General features: G+C 46.0%; 1 protein-coding gene across 1 annotated transcript; it reads right to left on the bottom strand.

Annotated features, from left to right (window-relative positions):
• Positions 1-2,949: 2,949 nt before the first annotated feature.
• On the bottom strand, positions 2,950-15,214 carry DYNLT1 (dynein light chain Tctex-type 1). The gene is made up of 5 exons (XM_040429238.1): positions 15,061-15,214; positions 5,794-5,835; positions 5,577-5,700; positions 5,164-5,241; positions 2,950-3,367 (listed from the first exon to the last, which is right to left on the bottom strand). The coding sequence occupies exons 1-5, from the start codon at positions 15,085-15,087 to the stop codon at positions 3,297-3,299; spliced, it is 342 nt and encodes a 113-aa protein (XP_040285172.1). The 5' UTR covers positions 15,088-15,214; the 3' UTR covers positions 2,950-3,296.
• Positions 15,215-22,224: the final 7,010 nt, after the last annotated feature.

A 22,224-nucleotide genomic window follows, 5' to 3' on the forward strand; every position in this document is an offset into this window, starting at 1 on the left:
ACTTACAATGTAAGTCAATGGGGACGGATCAGTTTTTCACTAACACAATATGGTGCAATTGAAAACGGATCCGTCCCCCATTGACGTTATTAACTTATTTTTTTTATGAATAATGCAAACGGATACATTATTAACGGATACAATCGTTTGCATTATCTGTGCAGTTACAAGAAGGATCTGCACAAAACACAAGTGTGAAAGTAGCCACCAATGATAATTAACGTTTAACATACAAAATACAGCCGGCGGCAGAAACACATTGCCGGCACCCAAGGGGTTAATTGCCGCGGATCGCAGCGCCCTGTCAGAGGTCAGGTGCCGGCAATGTGTTTCTACCGCTTGTATTTGTAATGTATTAAATGTTAGTCATCATTGGTGGTGCAGTGGCCACAGCCCCACCCCTCCTCCGCGCTCTCATCGGTGGCAGCGGGAGGGACTGCTTCCTTCTCCCCTGTGCTGCTGAGGGAACATGGCCGCGCTGAGAGCAGCGCGCTCATGGTCTCTGATACTGGCCTGTGCAGTAGCACAGCCTAGTATCGATAAAAGGCAAATCCCGAGACAAAAGTATCCGAAACAACCCTAGTCAGAAGGCAGCAATGCTCTTGTGAAAACATATTGCAAGCTTTCAGAGCACAAAGGCTCCTTCTTCAGGTGGTTTACAAATGGAAGATTGAGTAAGGCTACATGACGACGTGTTGCAGGACACTTAGGGCACAACTACACTGCAACATATGTCGCGCGACAATTTTTATAATGATAGTCTATGGTGTCACACTGCGACAGTCACAGAAAAATCCATCTTGGATTAATTTTTTGCTGCTGTTGTGTCTCAGCGCGACACCATAGACTATCATTATGACAAATGTCGTTGTGTAGCCCTAGCCTAACAGGCACAACACTTCTAGGATGTTACAGCAAAACCTGTACATGGGAGGACGCATAATTAAGATAAGGCTGAACAACAAGTGGACATGGTCAGTGGAGACAATGTGAAACCTACCATGTGGTGTACATGATACTTTATACAAGGTATCCTAATGGAGGAATTTATATTGGGGAGACTGTACAGAAACTGCAATCTAGAATGAACTTGCACAGATTCAAGATAAACCACAAGGCCAATACAATGGCGGGAATCCATTTCTTTGGACCAGGACACTCCATGGACGACTTAAAGGTTTTAGTTCTCAAAAGCAATTTTAAGAATGATACAGGAAAACTTAGAAATTTAAAATCCCAATCCACAGTCTCCGCTAACCATGTCCACTTGTTGCTCGGCGTTATCTTAAAGGGGTTTTCTGAGTTCTGAATAAAAAATAAAAAAAATGAAAGCACTGTAAATCTGATGGTCAGCAACATGTACATAAACTAAGGAAGTTTTAGGTAAAAATAAAATAAAAAAAATCCTCATTTCAATAGTTCTCTTTTGGCCCTTTGTTTACCTGCAATAACAACAATCTCTGAGGCTTTCCTCATGAATATTTGTGGGCATCAAAAAAGATGGCCCCTGCTCTGCAAAGAGAGTGAATAAAAGTGCTGCCCTGAGTGAAATGTCTGACTGCGGGGATACTACAAGTCCCAGCTGTACAATGACACTGCTGATACACACAGGATCTTCCCCCTACCTGTTCTTGTGCAATGCTCTGCAGAACTCCTCCAATATGTCAGCTGTGTCTGCAGAATAAGGAGGGTAGATCTTGTGCCTGGCATTTGTCTCTTCCCTGCCTGCAGTTGCTCAGCAAAGCCTCCAGCTCTGTGCTGTTGATAGTAGAAGGGGTTATTCTTTTCTGAAGAATCCAGTGGAAAGGGGACTAAGGGCAGACAACAGCAGCTCGGCCAGTGCAGGGGGCGTGGCCAGCATGGTGACATCTCATGCACAGACAGACCTGCTCCTGAGGCTTGTGTACCAGACATCAGAGCAGGGAGAGAAGCTGACATCATAGGTCATGTGACCCTCAGTGAAATCTGAGAAAGGAGCCACTGCAGATAAAGTGAAGTGCATTGTAAACCCCTTACATTTGGTTAGAAACATACAAAGAACAAAAAAAATAACTCAGACAACCCCTTTAATTATGCATCCCCTCCATGTACATATTTTGCTGTAACACCCTATAAGTAGTATGCCTGTTTCTGTCTTCCATTTGTAATCCTGCCTGAAGGAGCCTTAGTGCTCTGAAAGCTTGCAATAGTTTTTTTTTCTGGTTAGCCTATAAAAGGTATCACTCCCTTAATACTTTTGTATTTATTAACGCAAAGGTATTCAACGTCACAACTATCAAAGTAATGGCCACAAACCAAAAGTCACTCATTCCATAGTTTTTTGGCAAAGGACACTTTGCTGTGCTACTAAGTTGAAAAGCAAGCAATTCTCATTCAGCACCTCACACCAATAACTAAACATAAAATGTATAAAATGTTTCAACCAATAATTTATTTTGTACTAGCTAAAATAAGAGGTGATAATTAGTGTATCAGAGGTATGACTTAAAAGGGAACCTTGATTTTGGGTATAGAGCTGAGGACGTGGGCTGCTAGATCGCCGCTAGCACATCCGCAATACCCAGTCCCCATAGCTCTGTGTGCTTTTATTGTGTAAAACTGATTTTATAGATCTGTAAATGAACCTTAGATGAGTCCTGTCTCCTCCATGCTTGAGAGATGAGTCCAGCGTTCTCCGACTCTGAGCCACTGTGAAGGAGCCCAGCACCGCATCCTCAGAATCTCCTCCTTGCCCCCTGACATCACAAAGCTAGAGCACCGTAATCTCTCGATGCGCGAGCTAGCGAATGTGCAGTTCGTTCCCTGAGGCTGATGCCAGCACAGGGAAGGAACACTATGCTGACAATGTGCATGCACTAGCTCGCGCATCTGAAGATTACGGCGCTCTAACTTTATGACGTCATTGCTAGATAGATAGAGATATATATATATATATCTCTAATTGTTTTTTGACACAATAAAAGTACAGAGAGCTATGGGGATATTGCGGTTGTGCTAGCGGCGATCTAGCAACCCATGTCCTCAGCTCTGTACCCAAAATCAAGGTGACAGGTTCCCTTTAAAGGTTTTATAGTGGCACTTTCAGGTTATAGCACCTCAAATTACATAGAGGCTCAATTTATGGAAAGAAAAAGAAAAAAGAAAAAAAAAAAAAAAAAGTGTTCATTGTGACACTTTGTGATGACAAAAACAAAAATAAAGACAAAACAAAAAACAATACATTCCAAATTGTGTACAACGCAAAATACATATAGAATGATAAAATTATTTAATGACTGGAACAAAGAAGAAAATTGTCAAATTCCAAGTCCAAAGGCACTGACTATACAGTACATAGTCTTGTTCTCCCATCTCACAGTACAGCTTCCTGCAAAGAAACAAGACTGAGAATAAACCTCGTGGATAATGCATTTACATGTCAAAACATCTGTATTCCAGAGGGGCATGTTCACATCTGAATTGGAGGCTCCGTTCAAGTCTTCCGACATACAGTGGAGAGAAAAGTCCTGCACGCAAGACTGTGCTAAATAAACGTTCTCCCAAATGGAAACTGAACGCACTCCATCATAGTCAATGGGATCTGTTTCGCTCCATTGCTGTCAGTTATGTGCAAAATCCAGCACTTCCATTATTTTCATTATATAATTCTAATGGAGCAGAACAGTAATAATAGCGCTGCTTTGAACATGCCATAAGTTACTTGCTAGGAAAAAGTATGTGACATCCAGAAGTTTTACACGATCAGTGTAGGGCTAGGCAATTATGGCAAAAAAATATAAATAAAATAAATAATCTCAATTATTTCAACTTGAAGGACAATGAGGGAGGAGTGGAGGAGGGTATATAGTGTGTACACGGAGGGAGGATGGTATATAGCAGGCACTCTCAAACTGCGGCCCTCCAGCTGTTGTAAAACTACAACTCCCACAATGCCCTGCTGTAGGCTGTTCGGGCATGCTGGGAGTTGTAGTTTTGCAACAGCTGGAGGGCCGCAGTTTGAGGATGCCGGGTATATAGTGTGTGTACACAGAGGGAGGAGGGTATATAGTGTGTGTAAGCAGAGGGAGGAGGGTATAGAGAGGAGATTTATCAAAATGATGTAAAGTAGAACTAGCTTAGTTGCCCATAGCAACCAGATTGCTCCTGAGCAACTAAGCCAGTTCTACTTTACACCAGTTTGATAAATAACCCCCTAATCTGTATAGAGAGGGAGTGGATTAATATCACGGGTAGCAGTGATTTAAATGACCCACACATTCTGCGCTCCAGGGGAAAAAATAAAAAATAAATGGTCTTGATTTTTGAAAAAATGAACATTGTGGAACTGAAAGAAAGAATTAATAGAATCAATTTGATTAATCGTGCAGCCCTAGCTACCTTTACATCCAGTTACAGCACCCCCCTCCCTTCTTGCATGCGGGTATCATATCTTACTGTCATTTTGTCAAGACATACTTTTAAACAGCTTGACTAGGCAAAGTTTCTATGGACTGTCCAAGTAAGCTTACTACAGATGCTAAACAAGCAGGGCTGTTGGGAAATGCATGCACCGCAGAATTGTCATTGCTGTTCTGAGTTCTAAGCTACATGATCTCAAATGTTTACTATGACGTCAAGAAAGTGGACAACTGATGGAGAACACATCAGCGGAGCACTGTGCCATCATCTCAGAAGGAGAGCACTGTGCCATCATCTCAGAAGGAGAGCACTGTGCCATCATCTCAGAAGGAGAGCACTGTGCCATCATCTCAGAAGGAGAGCACTGTGCCATCATCTCAGAAGGAGAGCACTGTGCCATCATCTCAGAAGGAGAGCACTGTGCCATCATCTCAGAAGGAGAGCACTGTGCCATCATCTCAGAAGGAGAGCACTGTGCCATCATCTCAGAAGGAGAGCACTGTGCCATCATCTCAGAAGGAGAGCACTGTGCCATCATCTCAGAAGGAGAGCAGATCAGCGGAGCACTGTGCCATCATCTCAGAAGGAGAGCAGATCAGCGGAGCACTGTGCCATCATCTCAGAAGGAGAACAGATCAGCGGAGCACTGTGCCATCATCTCAGAAGGATTTTTTGCAGGTAACAATAGGGACTGCATAACAATCTCATCCAGCTTCGAAAAAGGTCCCTCTCTCAGGAGTATTACAAACATGCCATGACACTTACCATCCGTTGAGTTATCCCAAAAACAAGAACTTGCTGTATGAAGACCGGCACCATTCTTCTGCATGATCACACAAGTAACTGGATGGAGAAAAATGTGCAATAAACATATTGCAGGGAGAAGATCTCTGCAGAGTAACAGACAGTTTATAAAACTGGAGTGAATGGGAGCTATCGAATAGCGTAGCACAGCAGGCCAGGCTGTTTCTATAACCCGAGAGTTACGGAAGCACTGTAGCGTATTCTGCTTTGCTGTTTACACAGCTCCTATTCCCTGCTATGGGAGTTACGGAAACAGCAGAGGGCCAGCCCACTTCGCAGTTTCTGATGGACAACCCTTTTAAATATGATTGAGCCTCCTGAAGTCAAATGAGAAAGCAACAAAATTCAAGCCACCCTAGGCTTTTGCCACGTACCGATGTATTTGAATGGCTTCCCCAGTTTTGTAAGTTGGCTCAGAGTTTGCTCCACGACATTGGTAGTCCACTGATTGACTTTGTTGTGCTGGTAAGCATTTCCTCCGATGGCACTTTCTACTGACTAAATTAGGATAAAACGTAGAATTCAAGCATCACACAAGCTTTTATACAAGTCAATAGACAGCCGAGCAGTTCCTGAATGGTGTGGACTGACCTCTTTAATGATGTTGCTCACTTCATCTACAACAAAGGAGGACTGCAAAAGAAAAAAAACTATTACAGAATAAAGCTCAACATGGGAAGGCATACGACAAGCAGTCATTTTCTGGTCATCCCCATGCGTCCTCCCAATAAAGATGGTATACTCAGAACGGGCCTTCCCCCGGTAACCTGTTGGCCTGTGCCCACTACACGAGGGTAAAGCTAGGAGAGTCTCACTGAGGAGGACAGTATGCAGGTGTATGTACTTCACACCTACAGTACAGATAAGGCCCCGTATGGTCCGGTTTTTACATAATGTACATAACTATAACACAATTTCGGTAAAGCTGTATATAAGGCTGACGGGTAAGGGACGTGATGCCACAAAGCAACCTTACAACTCCTACAGAGAGTCTATAGAACTGCATCACATCTGTCAACGAAAAGAGGGCATGCAATATGGATGAGATTTAGGACAATGTAGTCCTGCTTAAAGGGAACCTGTCAGTGGCAAAAGCCATCCCAAACCACCAGCAGTGAGTTTCGAATGATGATTTTCTTACTGCATTCTGATGAGGCAGAAGTATGAAAAACATTCTTTTATCCTCCGTCCGCACTATTTTCCAGTCAGTCTTGAAGTCAAGGGGGCAGCGGCCTCCTTGCGTCAAGTCACAGTAACCACGCCCCCTTCCCTGCCCCTTCGCTGTGACTGACAGCGCTTATGCCCGACTGCCAGTCACAGCAAAGGGGCAGGGAAGGGGGTGCGGTTACCTTGACTTGAAGCAAGAAGGCCGCTGCCCCCTTGACTTCAAGCCTGACTGGAAAATAGCGCGGACGGAGGATAAAAGAACGTTTTTCATACTTCTGCCTCATCAGAATGCAGTAAGAAAATCATCATTAGAAACTCACTGCCGGCTACTTGAAAGTACTGCTGGCGGTTTGGGATGGCTTTTGCCGCTGACAGGTTCCCTTTAAATACAACATGTAGCGGTCAAGGTGGCATCATGGCAATATGGACTGTAGCTACTCTATCGAGGTCATGGCTGCTGCGTCTTTCTCCATTGCCAAGTGGCCTGTAGAGGACGATGGCTAAAATATTCATAAACGGTCACCATGCCGCCCCCGGGTCACAGGTTTTGCACAAGTGCTCTATGAACTTTGTCAAAGCTAAGAGAAAATGGTTTTGACTTAGGCCTCGTTCACATCACCGTTCAGCCTTTCCGTTATCCTGCTCCGTTTAGGAGCAGGAGAACGGAAAGGACGGATTCGGCACATAACTGAGCCTACGTACCCCATAGACTATAATGGGGTCCGTTAGGTTTCCGCTCAGAAGAGGATTTTTAAGCGGAGACAAAAGTCCTACATGCACAACTTTTGTCTCTGCTTCAAAATAATCTTCTGAGTGTAAACCTAACGGACCCTGCGATAGTCTATGGGGTCCTTGGGCTCCGTTATGTGCCAATTCCGTCCTCAGAAAGGCTGAACGGTGATGTGAATGAAGCCTTAAAGGGAAAGTGTCATCGGAAAATTACCTGTTCAAGGGCTCTTTCACACTTGCGTTCTTTTCTTCCGGCATAGAGTTCCGTCGTCGGGGCTCTATGCCGGAAGAATCCTGATCAGTTTTATCCTAATGCATTCTGAATGGAGAGAAATCCGTTCAGGATGCATCAGGATATCTTCAGTTCCGGACCGGAACGTTTTTTGGCCGGAGAAAATACCGCAGCATGCTGCGCTTTTTGCTCCGGCCAAAAATCCTGAACACTTGCCGCAAGGCCGGATCCGGAATTAATGCCCATTGAAAGGCATTAATTCGGATCTGGCCTTAAGCTAAACGTCGTTTCGGCGCATTGTCGGATCCGACGTTTAGCTTTTTCTGAATGGTTACCATGGCTGCCAAGACGCTAAAGTCCTGGCAGCCATGGTAAAGTGTAGTGGGGAGCGGGGGAGCAGTATACTTACCGTCTGTGCGGCTCCCCGGGCGCTCCAGAGTGACGTCAGGGCGCCCCACGCGCATGGATGACGTGATCGCATGGAACACGTCATCCATGCGCATGGGGCGCTCTGACGTCACTCTGGAGCGCCCCGGGAGCCGCACGGACTGTAAGTATACTGCTCCCCCGCTCCCCACTACTACTATAGCAGCCAGGACTTTAATAGCGTCCTGGCTGCCATAGTAACACTGAACGCATTTTGAAGACTCCATTTGCGTGTAATTCCGGCAAATGGAGTACACGCCGGATCCGGACAACGCAAGTGTGAAAGAGCCCTAAATCACGTTTTTTTATGTTTAATATATTTTTTAAGAATTTTTGATGATGTCATTTCTAATTTTCCATGTCACTATCTATATTCAAAACGAATTGAACTTGTGTGCAAACCCATCAGTTTTTCCCTTAGCAGATCCTGAAACAATCCATATCGCTCATGTGAAAGAGGCCTTAAGGCTCTGTAAAGTCTGTTAGGAACAGCTCGGGCAAGATGGCCGACCCCATAACCATGTTCAGGAAATAGAATTTAAACATCTGCAGTCAGAAAATAGGAACAGATTAGAAAAAAAGGAGATGTGTTGCTATCTGGTTTTAACTTGCAGATAAAAACTTTGTCGACATTTCCTTCAAGACTGGGAAGAGAAGAGAGAACTGAAGAGTCTCACGCTGTTGGCTTTTAGGTGTAACAGCAGCTAAATAGGGTTGTCTGGGAATTTAAGAAAATTGCCTACCAGCAGGACAAGGTGTAAAGTGAACAAATAACCATTAGTTAGGCCTCTTTCACATAGTCAGTGTTTGGTCAGTGATTTCCATCAGTGATTGTGAGCCAAAACCAGGTCAAAAACACAGAACAGGTGCATATCTTTCAATTAGGGTCCATTCACACGTCCGCAAAATGGATCTGCATCCGTTCTGCCATTTTGCGGAACAGGTGCGGACCCATTCATTTTCAATGGGGCCAGAATGTGCTGTCCGCATCTACGGATCCGCAAAAAAATAGAACATGTCCTATTCTTGTCCGCAATGGCGGACAAGTAAAGGCATTTTCTATGAGAGTGCCGGTGATGTGCAGTCCGTAAAATGCGGAACGCACATTGCCGGTGTCCGTGATTTGCAGATCTGCAATTTTTGGATCTGCAAAACACATACGGACCCTTATACCTACTGTCTGTGGAGGCTCCACTCCTGGTTTTGGCTCACAATCACTGACCAAACACTGACTGTGTGAAAGCGGTCTTACCCATTCAATCTCCCATGATGTGGCCGTGACTGGGTGCAGCCGTCATGTTAATGCTATATAAAACATCATTGCTGCAAGACCGGTGTGGACCACCAGAGGGCGGTGCTGGAGCGATATGGGTTTTCCCCATCTTTAGGCCTCATGCACATGACAGTTTTTTGCGTCCGCCAAAAAAAAAAATGATGCGGCATCCGTTTTTCTTTTGGAGGATCCGTTTTTTCCCACAGATCCCTTGTAATAAATGCCTATCCTTGCCCACAAATGTGAAAAAAGTAGGACATGCACTTTTTTTTGCTGAAGGGAAACACGGACGCGGAACACAAACGGATGAACTATCAGCATGTTTTGCTGACCCATTGAAATGAATGGGTCCCCATCCTATCCGCAAAAAAACTAAAAAAACTAACGGAGGCCGAGAAAAACAACTGTCGTGTGCATGAGGCCTAACAGTTATGGTATTTCACTAGGATATGCCTTAAATGTCAGACAGCATAGAGTCCCAGAGATGGAACTGCACATGCATAGCCACTAGCGTTGAGCTAAGCGAGCTTCGGATCCTAGATTCATTTGAATGCTGTACGGAGATTAGTCTCCGTACAGCCTCTGGCGAGGTGAAATTCGTTATCTCATGAATAACTTCAGACTTCGATTTTTAAACTTGAAAACAAATGTAAAACTTGAAGCCGACTTTGGATTCAAGTTTTAAAATTATTTACGTTGAATAATCGATGGCTGAAGTTATTCACCGAAGTGTCACACGACTTCGAAGAGATGGCGAATTTCACCTCGCCGGAGCCCATACATTTGGATGCTGTACGGAGATGGATCTCCGTACAGCATTCAATCTAAGATTTGACCAAAGCGACTTCGGATTTATGATCTGAAGCGCGCTTCCCTCAGCCCTAACAGCCACCCTCCATTCACCGCTGTGGCAGTTCTGAAAACAGGGAAGTGCTGGTTCTGCTACTTCCAGCAATCCTAAATCCCATTCCAAGGCCGCGTTGTGGAGATAGGATTGGGTCCCAGAGGTGGAACCCGCACTTATTGGACATTTATGCCTTACACCATTTCCTGCCGATAGGCAACATTCTTACTCATCTCGGACAACCCCTTTAAGAATCAAACATTTAAAGGGGTTATCCGGGAAATTATATTGATGACCCAAGTCCCTGCACCCCACTAATCAGCTGTTACAGGGAGCCGCCGCACTCACCGGAGCTCTAGTGAGCGCAGCCGGCTCTCGGCAGCTCACCAAGCACGGTGCCATACAGCGACTGTGCTTAGTATTGCAGCTCAGCCCCATTCACTTCAATGGGGCCGAGCTGCCCCTAGGCCAGTGGTGGCGAACCTATGGCACTCAGAGCCCTCTCTTTGGACACCCACACCCTGGAAAAAGTCTATGGTGTACCAATCTGCCTTAGACTGTTCCTGCCATTCACCAGCACAGGGCTCGCTATGAACGGCACAGGCAGCACACTGAATGTAGGCAGGCTATTATAGCCAAATGATAAAGTACATGGAAGATATAATATGTTGGACTGTAGTATTCAGGGTAAATTACCGTGTTGGCACTTTGCGATAAATAAGTGGGCTTTGAGTTGCAGTTTGGGCACTCTCTAAAAGGTTCACCGATGTACGGTGAGGTCACATGGCCTATGAAGACCTCTCCTAACTGCTGATCGGTGGGGATTCTGGGCGTCCTAAGTCATCAATGTATTTTTCTAAATAACCCTTTTAAACCTCAAATAAAAATGGGTACCCTACAGGTAAAGACATGGACTCAGTTTTTAAAGTTTTCCCCATATACAAGTGAAATACATATTTCACCTCATGATTATTGATTAAAAGGATATCCCAAGACTAAAGTAAAAATTGAAAATCAGACATCATACAGTACATGACAACCTCTTTCTAAGGCTACATGCACACTAACATGGTTTGTTTCCGTTCCTTTTTTTTTTTGCGGATAGGATGCGGACCCATTCATTTCAAAGGGTCCACAAAAATGCGCTGTCCGCATCAGTATGTCCGTTCCGTAGCCCCGCAAAAAAAATAATATATCCTATTCTTATCCGTTTTAGGCATGGTTACAATGGATCCGCAAAAAATTAAAATAAAAAAATTTGCGGACTGCAAAACACATACGGTCATGTGCATGTAGCCTAAAAGCTAGAACCAGCCCTGTACTTGACATGGATCCAGAAATCTCCCCATTCATTGCTCTGCTAAATTTATATGAAGCAGACAGCTCAGGGGGCGTGTTCTCTATGCTACAGCTAAGGGGGCATGTCTCAGATCTGCCTATCACAGCTCAGGGGGCGTGACCATGCTCTCCTTATCACAGCTCAGGGGGCGTGTCCATGCTCTCCCTATCACAGCTCAGGAGGCAGTCAAAGGATGAAACTGAGCATGTGCGGCCTTCTCAGTGAGCAGGTCAAAGAAATAAGAAAAATAACTAACAGCAGGTGGCGCTACACAGATACAATGTATTGAGTAACTCAGTGGCTGTGCAAAATTTTTTAATTACAGGCAATTACAAAAGCATTTAGATCCAGGTGCTGGTTTGAAAACTAGAATATTTTTCGTGGGAGAACCCCTTTAACTAAAAGAAAGACATCAAGATACCCTTCTCAAAGTGACAAGTCCTAAGAGGCAGCAGCCCTGTAGGTCCCACCACTCTCCTTCTGCCCATACAGTACTACTATGTATGCGTCCAGTGCAGTCTGCAGTGATGGGGTCACGTCATGGCCAGCAATATGTCCCATCAGTTACCCTGGAGGTGTGACCACCTCCATTTACATGAAGCAGGTTGGGAGTGTAATAAGACACCCTGCCAAGCATTAAGAATAACCTCCTTTTTCTTACAATTACAATCTGCCAATGCTTTTAGCATGACAAGCTGGAGATGTACGGCCCTGAAAAGCTGCTCCATTATCTCCATAGCAACTGTCAACAAAGCACACGCCATGTACAGTATGTGTAGCCATGGAGTCAGATACAGCCAGGGACGGCAGCATGACGCAGGAGAAGCAGAAACGTGCCAGTGTTGTCATTAGCAACCAATCACAACACTTCTTTCTAATCCTAAAAAAAGGGGGAATCTGGTGTGCACCCCGTGGCCGTGCTACGGCCTGCAATGCACGAACACCAACCGTGGGGCAGCCGCAGCGGATCGCGGACCCATTCTCTTTAATGGGTCCGCGATCCGCCTTTTCCGCAAAAAGATAGGACATGTTCTATCTTTTTGTGGAACGGAAGTACGGGACGAAACCACTCCGTAGTGCTTCTGTAGGTTTTCGTTCCGTGCTTCCATTCCCCCATCTCCGGATTTGTGAGCCCACTGAAGTGAATGGGTCCGCATCAGTTATGCCGAATACCCATGGAATGGTGCCCGTGTATTGCGGATCCGCAAATGCGGTCCGCAATACGGCAGCGGCCAGCACACGTTTGTGTGCAGGAGGCCAAACACGGACACATTAAAACAACTTGTCTGAAATGGCAAAGGTGCAGCCAAATCCTTACACCTACCTGCCCGTGACAATAGTAGCGTATTCCATCATTTTTGATGACCGACTGATGACCTATCCTCAGAACTAGGCTTGAGCGAATAGACCATCGCATCATTCTGAAGTCGATTTGTTCAAAAACTTTAGTTTTAATGCAGTTTCTGTACAGCATTAAAATGTATTTGCTCCATGTAGCCAAAGTTCATATCGCCCAAAGTGGTGCGAGGCTTCAGTGAATTACTATGCTATTCCTATCTGCGTATTTAAAAGGTTTCTGTCACCAGAAATATCTAAATTAAACTGGCTGACATTGGCGATGTGCTAATGTCAGCTGAACCTAACTAAGGGTACTTTCACACTAGCGTTATTCTTTTCTGGCATTGAGTTCCGTCCTGGGGGCTCAATACCGGAAAATAACTGATCAGTTTTATCCAAATGCATTCTGAACGGAGAGCAATACGTTCAGTATGCATCAGGATGTCTTCAGTTCAGTCACTCTTACGGTATTTGGACGGAGAAAATACAGCAGCATGCTGCAGTATTTTCTCCATCCAAAATTCTGGAACACTTGTCGGAATGCTGGATCCGGTACCAAGTGTTCCGGAAAAATGGATCCGGTTTTCCAGTCTGCGCATGCTCAGACCTTTAAAAATGTGAAAAAGATAAATACCGGATCCGTTTTTCCGCATGACACCAGAGAGATGGAGCCGCATCCAGATCCATCTACAAATGCTATCCATTTGCATACGGATTTCCAGATCCGGCAGCGGAACTTCCTTCTGGAATCCTCTAACGCAAGTGTGAAAGTACCCTAACCTATTCCTAGTTTTATAGAAATCTAACTTTTATAATATGCTAATTAGCCTCTAGGAGCTGGGGGGGGGGGAGAGGGGGGGGGTTGTTCCTGCTCCTAGAGGCTCCGTTCTCCCACCTTTGTCGCCTCTCTCCAAATCTTGATTGACAGGGCCAGGCGGCGTTCGCATCCTCCTGCTGGCTCTGAGTGAATGGTAAGTCTTGCGCCTGTGCTGTGCCGTTCAGTATTTGGTGCAGGTGCGGTGAGGAAACTGGCAGCCTGCAAGCGTCTTTCCCTCACCGCGCTTGCGCCGAATACTGAACAGCGTGAGATTTCACCTCACCAGAGCACAGGGCTGGCAGACAGATGCGAGCGCTGCCTGGCGCTATCAATCAGGATTTGGAGGGAGGCGACAAAGGTGGGAGAACGGAGCCTCTGGGGGCAGGAACAACACCCCCACCCCCCGGCTCCTAGAGGCCAATTAGCATATTATAAAAGTTAGATTTCTGGCGTAACGGGGGCATAGATAAAAGTAGGAATAGGCTAGTTAGGTTTAGCTGACATTAGCACATCGCCAATGTCAACCAGTTTAATTTAGGTATTTCTGTTGATAGAAACCCATTAAAAACCTTTTAAAATCGGAATCCGAAGTCGACATGGGTACTGTCGGGCACCTCGGTACCAAAGCCCACTTTGGATTTATATTTTAAATTGTTTTTAAATACGCAGATAGGAATTCCGAAGTCATTCGCCAAAGTCTCACGCAACTAGTCCAGTGACCACACGTTCATCAGTCACATGGCCTAAGAGCAGCTCAGCCCCATTTAAGTGAATGTGGCTGAGTGCGATACCAAGCACAGGAGCACTGGTGCCTTCCCAAACAGCTGATTGGTGGGGGTCCCAGGTGTCAGACCCCCACTGATGACCTATCCAGAAGATAGGTCATCAGTATAAAAATCTCAGCAAACCCTTTTAAAGGGGTTGTCTGGTTTCATTACTGTATATTGTTGACCCGTCCTCATGATAGGTCATCAGTGCCAGAATGGTGGGGTCCAAAAGGCGGTGCAGGGCAATGCCAACTTTGCACCTGGATGACAGAGGATGCTGTAATTACCCTGTACCGCCACTGTGATGTAGATGCAGGTAGACTCTCTGCAATCCCGTCCAATAGCTGATTGGCAACGGTGCCGGAAGCTGGACCCCACCATTGTGATGATGACGACCTATCCTGAGAATCGATCATCAATATCATGAAACTGGACAGGATTTCAGTTCATAAGAGGTTCTTTACTCCTTCCATTTGGTGCAGCATCCACTCACTCATAAGCTGAGCACGGCTATACTATCCTCAGAGGGACAGGCTAGTCCTCTAGGACCACTCATTGTAATGGACACTCCTGTACCCCTTCTTTCTAGTGATCAGCGAGGGTCTCAGCGCCCAGATCCCAAATGATCAGAACTTCTGACAGTTCAAGCTATTTAGAAAGCAATGGGTATGGCATATAATACAGCAGATGCCAGCTGTACCACGGGTCCTCTGCACTGTAATGCATCACACCATGCGGTTCCATCTGCCTGCACCCGGGCTAGATGTGTAGACTCTGCAGTCTATGAGCCCTGGGCTCCCGCACTGCACACAAAGCCACTCCGCCGCCGGCATTACGTCACACACCGCCGCCACATGTACACGGCCAGCCTCCTGTCACCGGCCGGGAAGTTACCCCTGCCCCCCGGACACCTCCGAGGCGCTCACCTCCTCCGCTGTCTGAAACTCGTCCATGCTGCCCGCACTCCGGCCTCCCCGCACTCACTGGCAGCTAGTTACTACTACCCCAACCCCGCCTACCGCCGGTTGCCACAGACGCGCAAGGCAGCCACGCCCAAAGAGAACCTGACCTGTCACGTGATATCCCCCCTCCCCCTGCTGCGGCAACTTGTAAGAAAAAGTGGGTGTGGCTGCTGCAAACCCAACGGACAAAGCGCATTATAGTAGCGTGCGGTAACGGGCAGTTCCCCTGGGACACGCGGAAACATCTCCTCGGCGCAGTCCCGTAGTATTATTATACTGGATAAAAGGTGGGGACGTTCCCAGAATGCTCTTCGGCCGTAGCTGACGCCGTCTGGCGTCCCCTGCCCCGCCCCTAGTCCTGCGTGCGCGCGTCCCCTGCTCCGCCCCCAATTCCGCGCGGTTTTTCAGTGCCGCTTTATGAGCGGGCCGGGGCTTTACCTCGTATTATCCCTGCTATTTTCAGAGCAGAAGTATGGATGGAGCAGCTGTTACTTGCAGACTATAATCTAGAGTGGAGCGGTATACAGCAGCTCCTCCCAGAGTATAGGGCACCACAGGGTATAAGCCCTGTAAACTTGGACCAAGCAGGAGCTAGGATATGCCCCTGTTGTCTTATAGGTGTGGGTCCCACCGCTGGGACCCGTAGAGAATACAGCCCCGAAAGTGCGTGCGCAGCCGCACTCCATTCATTTTCTATGGGGCCGACGAAAATAGCCGAGCTATGAGCCCATAGAAGTGAATGGGAGCGGTGGCCGGTCATGTGCGGTGTGCTTCCATTCACTTCTATGGGGAGCTGGCTTGGTGGTGGCCGGACTGGAGTCCTCCAGCCACCACCTTGCGGGGCTCCGTTCCCGATATAGGTGCGGGTCCCAGAGGTGTGACCCGCACCTATAAGACAATGGGGGCATGCCCTAGCAATATGCCCCCATTGTCTATGATGAGACAACCCCTTTAACCACTTCAGCCCCCAGTGCTTAAACACCCTGAAAGACCAGGCCACTTTTTACACTTCTGACCTACACTACTTTCACCGTTTATTGCTCGGTCATGCAACTTACCACCCAAATGAATTTTACCTCCTTTTCTTCTCACTAATAGAGCTTTCATTTGGTGGTATTTCATTGCTGCTGACATTTTAACTTTTTTTGTTATTAATCGAAATTTAACGCTTTTTTTGCAAAAAAAATGACATTTTTCACTTTCAGTTGTAAAATTTAGCAAAAAAAAACGACATCCATATATAAATTTTGCTCTAAATTTATTGTTCTACATGTCTTTGATAAAAAAAAAATGTTTGGGTAAAAAAAAAAATGGTTTGGGTAAAAGTTATAGCGTTTACAAACTATGGTACAAAAATGTGAATTTCCGCTTTTTGAAGCAGCTCTGACTTTCTGAGCACCTGTCATGTTTCCTGAGGTTCTACAATGCCCAGACAGTACAAACACCCCACAAATGACCCCATTTCGGAAAGTAGACACCCTAAGGTATTCGCTGATGGGCATGGCGAGTTCCTAGAATTTTTTATTTTTTGTCACAAGTTAGTGGAAAATGATGATTTTTTTTTTTTTTTTTTTTTCATACAAAGTCTCATATTCCACTAACTTGTGACAAAAAATAAAAACTTCCATGAACTCACTATGCCCATCAGCGAATACCTTGGGGTCTCTTCTTTCCAAAATGGGGTCACTTGTGGGGTAGTTATACTGCCCTGGCATTCTAGGGGCCCAAATGTGTGGTAAGGAGTTTGAAATCAAATTCAGTAAAAAATGACCTGTGAAATCCGAAAGGTGCTCTTTGGAATGTGGGCCCCTTTGCCCACCTAGGCTGCAAAAAAGTGTCACACATCTGGTATCTCCGTACTCAGGAGAAGTTGAGGAATGTGTTTTGGGGTGTCTTTTTACATATACCCATGCTGGGTGAGATAAATATCTTGGTCAAATGCCAACTTTGTATAAAAAAATGGGAAAAGTTGTCTTTTGCCAAGATATTTCTCTCACCCAGCATGGGTATATGTAAAATGACACCCCAAAACACATTCCCCACCTTCTCCTGAGTACGGAGATACCAGATGTGTGACACTTTTTTGCAGCCTAGGTGGGCAAAGGGGCCCATATTCCAAAGAGCACCTTTCGGATTTCACAGGTCATTTTTTACAGAATTTGATTTCAAACTCCTTACCACACATTTGGGCCCCTAGAATGCCAGGGCAGTATAACTACCCCACAAGTGACCCCATTTTGGAAAGAAGACACCCCAAGGTATTCCGTGAGGGGCATGGCGAGTTCCTAGAATTTTTTTATTTTTTGTCACAAGTTAGTGGAAAATGATGATTTTTTTTTTTTCTTTTTTTTTCATACAAAGTCTCATATTCCACTAACTTGTGACAAAAAATAAAAACTTCCATGAACTCACTATGCCCATCAGCGAATACCTTGGGGTCTCTTCTTTCCAAAATGGGGTCACTTGTGGGGTAGTTATACTGCCCTGGCATTCTAGGGGCCCAAATGTGTGGTAAGGAGTTTGAAATCAAATTCAGTAAAAAATGACGAGTGAAATCCGAAAGGTGCTCTTTGGAATGTGGGCCCCTTTGCCCACCTAGGCTGCAAAAAAGTGTCACACATCTGGTATCTCCGTACTCAGGAGAAGTTGAGGAATGTGTTTTGGGGTGTCTTTTTACATATACCCATGCTGGGTGAGATAAATATCTTGGTCAAATGCCAACTTTGTATAAAAAAATGGGAAAAGTTGTCTTTTGCCAAGATATTTCTCTCACCCAGCATGGGTATATGTAAAATGACACCCCAAAACACATTCCCCACCTTCTCCTGAGTACGGAGATACCAGATGTGTGACACTTTTTTTCAGCCTAGGTGGGCAAAGGGGCCCATATTCCAAAGAGCACCTTTCGGATTTCACAGGTCATTTTTTACAGAATTTGATTTCAAACTCCTTACCACACATTTGGGCCCCTAGAATGCCAGGGCAGTATAACTACCCCTCAAGTGACCCCATTTTGGAAAGAAGAGACCCCAAGGTATTCGCTGATGGGCATAGTGAGTTCATGGAAGTTTTTATTTTTTTTCACAAGTTAGTGGAATATGAGACTTTGTATGAAAAAAAAAATCATCATTTTCCACTAACTTGTGACAAAAAATAAAAAATTCTAGGAACTTGCCATGCCCCTCACGGAATACCTTGGGGTGTCTTCTTTCCAAAATGGGGTCACTTGTGGGGTAGTTATACTGCCCTGGCATTTTCCAGGGGCCCTAATGTGTGGAAAGTAGGTAAATGACCTGTGAAATCCGAAAGGTGCTCTTTGGAATGTGGGCCCCTTTGCCCACCTAGGCTGCAGAAAAGTGTCACACATGTGGTATCTCCGTACTCAGGAGAAGGTGGGGAATGTGTTTTGTGGTGTCATTTTACATATACCCATGCTGGGTGAAAGAAATATCTTGGCAAAAGACAACTTTTCCCATTTTTTTATACAAAGTTGGCATTTGACCAAGATATTTCTCTCACCCAGCATGGGTATATGTAAAAAGACACCCCAAAACACATTCCTCAACTTCTCCTGAGTACGGAGATACCAGATGTGTGACACTTTTTTGCAGCCTAGGTGGGCAAAGGGGCCCAAATTCCTTTTAGGAGGGCATTTTTAGACATTTGGATACCAGACTTCTTCTCACGCTTTGGGGCCCCTAAAATGCCAGGGCAGTTTAAATACCCCACATGTGACCCCATTTTGGAAAGAAGACACCCCAAGGTATTCAATGAGGGGCATGGCGAGTTCATTGAAAAAAAAAAATTTTGGCACAAGTTAGCGGAAATTGATTTTTTTGATTTTGTTCTCACAAAGTCTCCCTTTCCGCTAACTTGGGACAAAAATTTCAATCTTTCATGGACTCAATATGCCCCTCAGCGAATACCTTGGGGTGTCTTCTTTCCAAAATGGTGTTATTTGTGGGGTGTTTGTACTGCCCTGGCATTTGAGGGTCTCCGCAATCATTACATGTATGCCCAGCATTAGGAGTTTCTGCTATTCTCCTTATATTGAGCATACGGGTAATGAGATTTTTTTTTTCCGTTCAGCCTCTGGGCTGAAAGAAAAAAATGAACGGCACAGATTTCTTCATTCGCATCGATCAATGTGGATGAAAAAATCTCTGCCAAAAAAAGAAAAAGGAGGGGAAAGGCGTCTGCCAGGACATAGGAGCTCCGCCCAACATCCATACCCACTTCAGCTCGTATGCCCTGGCAAACCAGATTTCTCCATTCACATCAATCGATGTGGATGAATAAATCATTGCCGGGATTTTTTTTTTTATATATACAAAGTGTTTGCCAAAGTATATGAACACCGCCACCTCCTCAGCTCATATGCCTCGGCAAACGTATCTTTTACTGCAGAGGAGAAATCTCGTCTTGCAGCGCCGCATACACCGACTTGCATGTAATCTGACAGCAGCGCAATGCTTCTGTCCGAATGCACATCAGTGCTGCAGCTAGTCGATCGGTTGGTCCACCTGAAAGGTAAAAAAAACAAAACAAAAAAGAAAAAACCAGGCCGCAAAGCAATAACTTTATTAACTGTTGAACAGAACATAGAAACTTTTTTTAAACTTTTTTAACTGAACGTTTAACTTTTTTACTTACTGGTATTTTTTTTTTTTGTTTAGTTTTTTTTACCTTTTTAGAACAAACCTCTCCTTCCCCATGGGACAATGTGCAAAGCGCAAATCGCCCAAAGATGTGGCGAAGTACGTTATGCACTTTATCCCAGGTGAAAGGAGAGGTTTGCAGCAGCTGTGAGTGAATGGGCCCTAATAGCCCTGTGTGCCTGTCCTGGTGAGATGTGATCCCTTTGCTAGGTGTACCTGTGTGTGGTACTTCCGGAAACACTCTCCATAGCATAGGGCAGGGTGGTCAGCACAGTCAGGACAGAAATAGCGGGTGTCACGCCTTATTCCACTCCTGCTACAGACACGACATCTTTTTCGGGGTGACGGTTGGGTTGAGGTACCAGGAACGACACTGGGGAAATGTCGCTCGTGTAGACGGCTAACTACACTGGTGGATGGGGCCACGGAACCTCCTGGGTAAAGGAGGTTCTCGATGATCTCTTCCTGGAATTTGAGGAAGGATCGTGTTCTCCCAGCCTTACTGTAGAGAACAAAACTATTGTACAGCGCCAATTGAATCAAATATACAGACACCTTCTTATACCAGCGTCTGGTTCTGCGGGAAACTAAATACGGAGACAACATCTGGTCATTGAAGTCCACCCCTCCCATGAGCGCATTATAGTCGTGGACACAGAGGGGCTTTTCAATGACACGGGTTGCTCGCTCAATTTGGATTGTCGTGTCTGCGTGAATGGAGGAGAGCATGTAAACGTCATGCTTGTCTCTCCATTTCACCGCGAGCAGTTCTTCGTTACACAAGGCAGCCCTCTGCCCCCTTGCAAGACGGGTGGTTACAAGCCGTTGGGGGAAGCCCACGCGACTAGTTCGCGCGGTGCCACAGGCGCAAATCCGTTCTAGAAACAAATGCCTAAAGAGGGCCACACTTGTGTAGAAATTGTCCACATAAAGATGGTACCCCTTGCCGAATAAGGGTGACACCAAGTCCCAGACTGTCTTCCCACTGCTCCCCAGGTAGTCAGGGCAACCGACCGGCTCCAGGGTCTGATCTTTTCCCTCATAGATCCGAAATTTGTGGGTATAGCCTGTGGCCCTTTCACAGAGCTTATACAATTTGACCCCATACCGGGCACGCTTGCTTGGGATGTATTGTTTGAAGCCAAGGCGCCCGGTAAAATGTATTAGGGACTCGTCTACGCAGATGTTTTGCTCAGGGGTATACAAATCTGCAAATTTCAGGTTGAAATGGTCTATGAGGGGCCGAATTTTGTGGAGCCGGTCAAAAGCAGGGTGGCCTCTGGGACGGGAGGTGGTGTTGTCGCTAAAATGCAGAAAACGGAGGATGGTCTCAAATCGTGTCCTGGACATAGCAGCAGAGAACATGGGCATGTGATGAATTGGGTGCGTTGACCAATATGACCGCAATTCATGCTTTTTTGTCAGGCCCGTGTTGAGGAGAAGGCCCAAAAAAATTTTAAGTTCGGAAACTTGGACTGGTTTCCACCGGAAAGGCTGGGCATAATAGCTTCCCGGGTTTGCGGTTATAAATTGTGTGGCATACTGGTTGGTCTCTGCCACGACTAAGTCCAAGAGCTCCGCAGTCAAGAACAGCTCAAAAAATCCCAGGGCCGAACCGATTTGAGCCGTCTCAACCCGAACTCCAGACTGGGCGGTGAAAGGGGGAACTACTGGTGCGGCTGAAGTTGGTGACTGCCAATCAGGATTTGCCAGCACCTCAGGGACTCTAGGGGCTCTACGGGCCTGTCTGTGCGGTGGCTGCGACGGGGTAACTACTGCACGTGCCAACGTACCAGCTTCAACTGCCCTTCTGGTGCTCGCTACTTCACCAGGTTGTACGGCAGTGCTGGTACTAGGTCCAGGAAGGGCTGCGCTGCTGGTGTATGCCTCACCACGTGATCCGGCAGCGACAGCCCCACTCTGCTGCTCTTGAAGCGGATCCTGCGTAACCTGTGGTCTAGCGACATGGGGCCGGGTACGCCTGGTGCTGCCAGGGACCTCCACCTCCTCGTCCGAACTTTGGGTCAGAGAGCCACTGCTTTCCACAGGTTCATATTCTGACCCGCTAGATTCGTCAGATGAGGGTTCCCACTCCTCATCCGACTGGGTCAGAATCCTGTAGGCCTCTTCAGAAGAATACCCCCTGTTTGACATTTTGGACTACTAAATTTAGGGGTATTCCCTGAGACTACCCAAGAAAAAAAGCAAACCTGTCTTACAAAGGGGAGGCTAGCGAAGTACCGGAGGCTGCTGCGGTTGATAAAAAATATCAAAACTGATTTTTTTATCGCCGCAGTGCGTGTAAAATGAATGTGCAGTGATCAAAAAATATATATTTTTTGTCACTGCGGTGGGGCGGGCGTGGGTGAACGCACGTGTGGGCGACCGATCAGGCCTGATCGGGCAAACACTGCGTTTTGGGTGGAGGGCAAACTAAAGTGACACTAATACTATTATAGATCTGACCGTG

Source organism: Bufo bufo, chromosome 4 (assembly GCF_905171765.1).
Source record: "Bufo bufo chromosome 4, aBufBuf1.1, whole genome shotgun sequence".
Classification (NCBI taxonomy): domain Eukaryota; kingdom Metazoa; phylum Chordata; class Amphibia; order Anura; family Bufonidae; genus Bufo; species Bufo bufo.

Coding starts and splice junctions, on each gene's coding strand:
- DYNLT1 (XM_040429238.1), bottom strand. CDS start 15,087: ATGGACGAGTTTCAGACAGCGGAGGAG. Junction 5,836..15,060: donor AGTTTCAGACAGCGGAGGAG/GTGAGCGCCTCG, acceptor TTTCTTTTGCAG/TCCTCCTTTGTTGTAGATGA. Junction 5,242..5,576: donor GAAGCCATTCAAATACATCG/GTACGTGGCAAA, acceptor TTCTCCATCCAG/TTACTTGTGTGATCATGCAG.